This window comes from Austrofundulus limnaeus, unplaced genomic scaffold (assembly GCF_001266775.1).
Source record: "Austrofundulus limnaeus strain Quisiro unplaced genomic scaffold, Austrofundulus_limnaeus-1.0 Scaffold541, whole genome shotgun sequence".
In the NCBI taxonomy this organism is placed as follows: Eukaryota; Metazoa; Chordata; class Actinopteri; order Cyprinodontiformes; family Rivulidae; genus Austrofundulus; species Austrofundulus limnaeus.
In genome coordinates this window covers 250,291-257,213 of record NW_013952943.1, presented here as the reverse complement: position 1 = coordinate 257,213, position 6,923 = coordinate 250,291, and the positions used below count along the sequence as shown (strand labels likewise).

General features: G+C 40.6%; 1 protein-coding gene across 3 annotated transcripts in view; it reads right to left on the bottom strand.

The window, feature by feature from the left end:
• bcl9 (BCL9 transcription coactivator) overlaps positions 1-6,923 on the bottom strand; it is a 39,563-nt gene that overhangs the window by 8,476 nt on the left and 24,164 nt on the right. For 2 of the 3 annotated variants that reach the window (XM_014026295.1, XM_014026294.1), the window contains exon 3: positions 1,799-2,284. In XM_014026295.1, the coding sequence (XP_013881749.1) occupies positions 1,799-2,085 (287 nt within the window). In that variant the 5' untranslated portion in view covers positions 2,086-2,284. Of the gene's footprint in view, positions 1-1,798; positions 2,285-6,598; positions 6,621-6,923 lie in introns of those variants that run through there. The other variant, XM_014026296.1, reaches the window with a different exon arrangement.

Here is a 6,923-nt window from a genome sequence, read left to right as displayed (position 1 = left end):
GAGGAATGTCTGCATGTAAATGTTTTAAAAAATAAATGTTACCAATTATTTTAATATTTGAGATGAATTACAGACATCATATTTACAATATGTTAACGTTTTGAAGACTTCTGAAAGATTGATTTAATACATTGTAAGGCTAATTAAGACCTTATTTTTGGATTGATAAATTCAAGGCCTTTTAAGACTTTTTAAGGAACTGCAGGAACCCCGTATACACTTTAGAACTAAGTCTAAACAAGATAAAAGGCAGGAACATACTACATTTAGAAGGCTGGGTTCTATGAGGTATTGCATACCTTCTACAAGTGGATATAAATTTTGGGTTTTGTGCTAAAAAAAAATGTAGAAAAAGAACCAGAAGKAAAATGTGATTATGCTTTCCCTCCCTTTTACAACCAAGAAACTAATGGCCCGTCATAAAATTCTGTTAATCCCAGCKAAGGAAATTTTATAACTGATTGACTAAAYGTTAGATCAAGTATTGTAATTTTACAGATTCTTATCATTGCAGCATATGGTTTAAAACAGAATGAGAGTTGGTGTGTCTTATCATGTGTTCTGTCTTCATAAACAAAAGTTAGTTATATTCTTTGTCTGACGTAAAAAGGTCCCACCTACAGGGGTGTAACCAGGAAGAGACATATGTTAAAAGGTTGAATCATCACAAAGGGCAGTTTTTTGTTCGTTCTTGTGTGCAGACTCYCCTTAGTTTCAGCCTGGAACAGACGCTGCTTCTGAGAGTTTGTTATTTGTTTTGCTTCAGATAAGACAAAGGTAATTTCACTCTGAGGCCTGCTGAGTGCTGCTGGAACTGATTGGAGTGAGAGACTGGAATAAAGYTTTTTAGAAGAGATTCAACTGGTTTTCTGCTATRTTWTTCAGACTACTATTTATTGATCACAAATTGCCTTCATTGGTTTAGGTTGTTGGTATTAGCAATTTCRTGCACACAGATTGTGGACACACACAGGCCATTTACATGCAACTACTCCTTACTACTTATGAGAAGAGTTCAGTTCAGGCAACAGGACACATCCAACTGGCAGAGAATTTCCTCGCCACACCCTAATCTCTCTCTGTCTCTCCTCTTCCACAAACACATAGTGCACTTTTAGTGTAAAGCAAAAGACAACACGTCCAAAAAGTAGAGCCACGGCCGAGCACGCAGTACGTACGCATACACATTCACACAGTTAGCAGAAAGAAAAACACAGCTAGAATCCTGGCAGTCCTGCCAGCCGTTTCCAGAGACTCCAGATCCATGAGTCAGCAGGGAGAACTTCCAGGCCCGGTGTACTCTCTGACCCAAAAATGACTTTCCATCATGGTCACTTGGTAACTGCATGGAAATGGGGATTTCACCAGGCATGGTGATTTTACCAGGTCCTAGTATTTTCTCCCACACCTCTTACAAGCTTGTGCAACAGCCTGTAAATATTTGTCCACATATGTATGTTCTCATGTCTTAACTGAATTTGTTTTATGTAGCCAGGAGGAATACAACACTCTTTCTTGGGTTTGCAAAAACCCTGAGATCTATTATTGAAACTGAAACAAACTAAAATATTATTTGTACATACCRGTAAGTTGACAAGTCTACTTGTTTTCACACAAAAACTGCACATGTTGATATGCATAAGCATTTTAAATCATAAACAGTTTGAGTTTGGATCAATTTGAAGCTAAAGAGGCTGATAAAGCCATCTGAATCTCRGCTAAATCAATGCTTGCTCATCATTACCAAGACACAAAGTGTAATTGAGCCACAGGTTAAGAGCGTGTTGAGTCCTCTCACCTTTGTGTGTTAGTGGACGGGGAGTTCTTCAGCCTATTGGAGTGCATTGATGGGGCTCCTAGGACAACAGAGCAGGGTGGAGTGATGAGCTGATGAGGGCTACCCGTGTGTGAGAGGGGTGCTTTCGCACGCACGTTCCTTGAGCTGGCAACAGGATTTCCGATGTTCGACAAGTTCCCTCGACTGTCCTTGGCCTCCTCCCTCTCCTTCTTCCCTCGCTCCTTCTTGCTGAAATGTGTCGTTGCTGTACCTGCCGCCGCTGGCCTCTCCTCCTGCACCTCCAACATTCTTTCTGTGTCCTTGTCTGTGTGTGTGTGGATGTCTATATGTGCAAGTGTGGGTGTGTGTGTGTGTGTGTGTGTGTGTGTGTGGGTGTGTGTGTCAGTGAAAGTGTGTAAAAACAAAAAACACAGTCCAGAAGGCTTTCCTTGTTCTTTGTGTATTTATGAAATTCCCCCAAGGGGGCTTTCACGGCCCTTAGGCACACTGTTGAGGGAAAAAGAGAGAGAGAATAAAGTTAAGACACTAGAAAAGGAGGCCACAATTTACTTGAAGTATGAAAGACTGATACAAAATCATTTCAGTATTACTTCTCTGGTGTATAACTGAAAGGTGGAAATCTTCTTTTCACACCAATTTAGTGACAGTCTGACATTTTAGGCGGCAGAAGTGATTCTCAGAGGTCTTCTTTAAAATCAACTAACACTAATAAAACTGTAAAGGTGTTAAAAGGTTTAAATGGTCAGTGAGTTGAACAGACTTGATCTAATGTTATCCAACCTCCCTTGAATTTCCTGATACAACTCCAGTTGTCTGCAGTACAAGAAAAGCTGCATTACAAATGTTTTCACATCAAGTTTTTAGTGCAGCATGATTCCCATTGACAGTGTTCAGATGTGTTTACTTTAACAAGTGACCCTTTTAAAACTGTCAATAAAAACTGAAGCAATTATTTTTAGAAAAAAAAAATCTATGTAAAACAAAAAAGCAAACCTRCCAACCTCCAACAATAGCCATCCTATTAACCCCACCCTGTGTCCGCAATGGCCAGATAAACTGGTTATCAAATTAAATGAATCCAAAGAAGGGTTTATCACAGCAATGCAACAATTTATATTCCAATTTGCTATTTAGATGAATAGCTTCATGCTTCAAGGTTAGTGAGTGTTAGTTATTGGTTTGTTTTATAAAAAACTTTAAGTTTTATCCCTACAGAAATGTGCTTCATTACAGCACATCCCTGCTGTTTTTGGTGGAAAACCATCAGCAAACAGAAAAAGGAGGCATTCAGGTATTATATATGCAACAGAATATTTGTATAACAATAGCAATTCTAAAGCTTATGAAGAACTAACATGTACTTTTAACTCTTCAGATAAACAAAACTTGCAGATACCTCCAGTATAAATAAATAAACATCCTCAAATCATCAGAAAAGAGTCATAGCTTAGCCTTTCTAATTATCCCATGTAATGTTTTATACTGTTGGGCTATTTTGGAAGTAGTGAATCTTCAAATGCAATAATGTCATGGTAAAGACCTAAAACCATACTAACAAGATAACTGAATACATACGGTAGCTATAATGTAGGAAGTATAAAAGCGTTAAGCTCAACATTGTTAGATGAAAGACAGACACTATCAAGTTAATGACATKACATGATAAAAGCAATCCATGATGTATTGATAATGAAGTCTAAAAAAGTACAAAATCATAAAAATATGAATACCAAAAATTGACATCACAAACATATGGCAGTACTTATGAACTGTATGTAACCTAATGCATAGGAGACTAAACCTAACATCCAAATGGTGCCAGAAGCAGGAACTTGCTGTCAACCCAAACAAGACCGAATTGGTTCTTTTCATTCATAAGAAGTCAAGGAAGAGTTATTCACCTCCAGTTGGAGGGTGTAGAACTCTCACTGTCAGAGTTGTTTAAATTTTTGGGTCTCTATCTAGACAGGAAGCTTAACTGGAAAAGACATGTAAATGAAAAGTGTAAGAAGGCAGCAATGTGCCTACACCAGTGCCGTAGAATTGCAGGTAGTCGTTGGGGTGCTACCCCAAAAGATATCAGATGGATCTGCACGGCCATAGTCCGCCCCATGCTATGCTGTTTTAGTGTGGTGGGTTCCAGTTCAAGTTGGGGTGGCAAGAGTGATGCTCACCCAAGCCTATCTGACTCACTGAGACTGGGCAACTGTTGCTGTTCCAGTAGCTGCAGGACCTGGAGACAGAATGGTCAAAAAGTAAAAAATTTGAGCCAAGCTTTAAGACTGAGATTGAAGACAGGTCTGCCTCTATGATGGACATATCTCTCCCAATCATTTCTACTGTTTTACAGATTGATCCCTTCTGAAGAGGTCAGTAGGTGCAGGGGTGCTGATTTTGCACAACCATAGTGAGAGTGAGTGAGTTCAGATACCCACTAGGTGGTTTTGTAACTGTTTGTTAAGCTGAGATATGTGCAATCCACCAGTGTGTGGCATCTCTCAAAGACCTTCAGTGTACACAGAAGGAAATATTCATCCTAACAGAGAGCCAAGCTKCTATTAGAGCTCTCAAAGATCCACACTTTACGTCATTACTGGCTTGGGAGTGTGCCGAAGCAGTCAACCAACTGGAGAGACAACAGTGTTACTGGTAAATGGGTACCAAGACATACTGACATTAATGGTAATGAGAGAGCTGACTACCTCGCAAAAGCTGGCAGTCAGGCTCACTTCAAAGGACCAGGGGTCGGATTTATAAAACTGGCGTATGCACAATTTGAGCCCAGAAACTTGCGTACGCCACTTTTTACGCCAAGGTTGTGATTTATAAAATCCAAACTTGACGTGAAAATGTGCGGTGCCTCACGCCAGCTCTGACCCATGCGTACGCTCATTTTGGAGACGTGAAACTGAGACACAGATGGTGAAGTGAGGAATTAGAGCCACACTGTGTAATGATCACTGTCAGATATTTAATTTACCTTCATCAGACTTAGATTTTTATTCAACTTTATCATCAACTTTCTTAACAGTAATATTTATGTTTCTGCTGCTGAGCCAGAAGGACCTTTGAAATAAAAAAAAATTTAATCTTAAATAAAAGTTCCCATGCTCAACTCCATTCATCTGCTTCTTCCTCAGACAACCCTGACCCACAGACCCCTCCCTGACCCACAGACCCCTCCCCGACTAGAACAGCAGGACAGCAAAAGTCATGCTTTGGATACACGCGCAGGGCGCATCCACCTCGCCAGTGTGGATGTTATAAAACTTCACGTTTAAAGTCCGTGTTTGTCATGCACGCACGGGGGGGGCGGGGGGTGCGAGCATGTGTGTCTGCCGCGGATAACAGAGCAGGCAGGATGGGGAGAGGAGGAGAAGAGCGGTGGACTTATTTCTAATTTTATCTGACTTATTTAATATAATTTTTATTGTTTTTATCGTCCTGCAGGCTCTGAGGGAAAATTAATTTGAAGCTGAGTTTTTTTTAATTAAAATCGTTAGATTACTCTAAAGCAAAATGAGGGAAAATCTGTGTCAGTTACAGATATTCTGTTTACGTGAGCAGTTGTCAGTCAGCACCTGTCAGCCTCCAGACGCACGACGGAGCATGTCTGAACCAATCACTTTTGTTGGCATTGATCAGCTGACTGATTTAAATACATCTTAACTTTCATGAAGTACTTTGCATTGACTGTTTATGGTTGAATGTGGGCGTGTACAGGGTAGAACCTGAGGCAGGACCTCATGCAAAAAACTCTGACGTGCGGCTGTGATTTATAAAAGAAAGATGCGCAGAAACGTGTACGCACGGTTTTATAAATCTGAGGTTTTTTTTGGCGTACGCCATTTCCGCTTTTTGGCCGTACGTTCACTTTTAGTAAGGTGTCCACGCAATTCTTTATAAATGAGACCCCAGAGCCTGTTGCAGGTATCTCAACAACAGTCTGTAGTACTGCCCTACAGGCCTGGATTAGATGTCAACACTCAATCCGCTGGAGGGAGCTGACGGACTGTAGACAGGCACGGGAACTGATTAACAGCCCAAAGGTTTGGGAAAGCTCTCATCTCCTTGACAACAAAAACTTTTTGCTGACCCTTTATGAACACAGAGAACCTCAGGACACTGAGAGTTTCTAAACTTGTGTTCTTCATCTGAGGAACTAGAAGGTTTGAATAAAGCTGTGTTTTTGAGGGGGAGCGCAATGGGCCCATTTACAAAGCCCCCACTCATATGACTTTATTCATCTCCACTCACTGTATGAACGGGTTACACCACGGTACTGAAATGTGAGGAGCTCCCTGTCAAAATGTTTTCWAGTTTCTAGCATTATTAGGATTTTAGTAACAATTTATTTTAGATATAAAAATTGCCAKTGACCAACAAAAGTAATAATCAAACAGTAGTTATAACAGGACCAAGCATCATGTAGAGTTGAAAAGCTGGCGCTGCGATCCTAACCAACCACAGAATGCAGAGTGAGGACCACAATCCTGTTCACGAGTAGGTCAGTTTGTCAGATTACGCTGTCATCCTGCAAATATTTAGGAGCTCTTCCAAAAACAGTCAACTCTGTAACTGGCTCCAGAGTTCCCCTGGAGAGGGAAACGGAGTGGAGAGTTGGAGAGGAGGCAGACCGACGCACACATCAACTCCTGCTTGGACAGCAACAAACGCCTCTCACTGGTCTACAGGAGGGGTGATTTACAACAGTCAGCGCCACGGATCACTACTGCACACAAACAGAAGCTGGCTTCACCGCAGGAACTCGTGTTTCCAAATTAAACTGATTAGACTAACCTTTAAAAAGACACTGTGTGACACAAGAGTCCAGGCTCTTTATCGCTGTGCTGGACTCACTGTTAGAGATTTAGAGTCAAATTATATGCATACATACTAATACARTCATCAACCATGATCTACAACTTCTCTTACCTCAAGTGTGACTCAAAAGACTGTGTAAATGATAGTCTTCATATGAAGGTTCAGTTAAAATAAATGCAAAATATGAACCAAAAACATAAATATATCCAGTAACTTCTCAGACTCAAATGTGCAAAAGATGTACCGGTAAGTAAGTCAGTAAGTAAGTAAGTCAGTAAGTAAGTAAGTCAGTAAGTAAGTA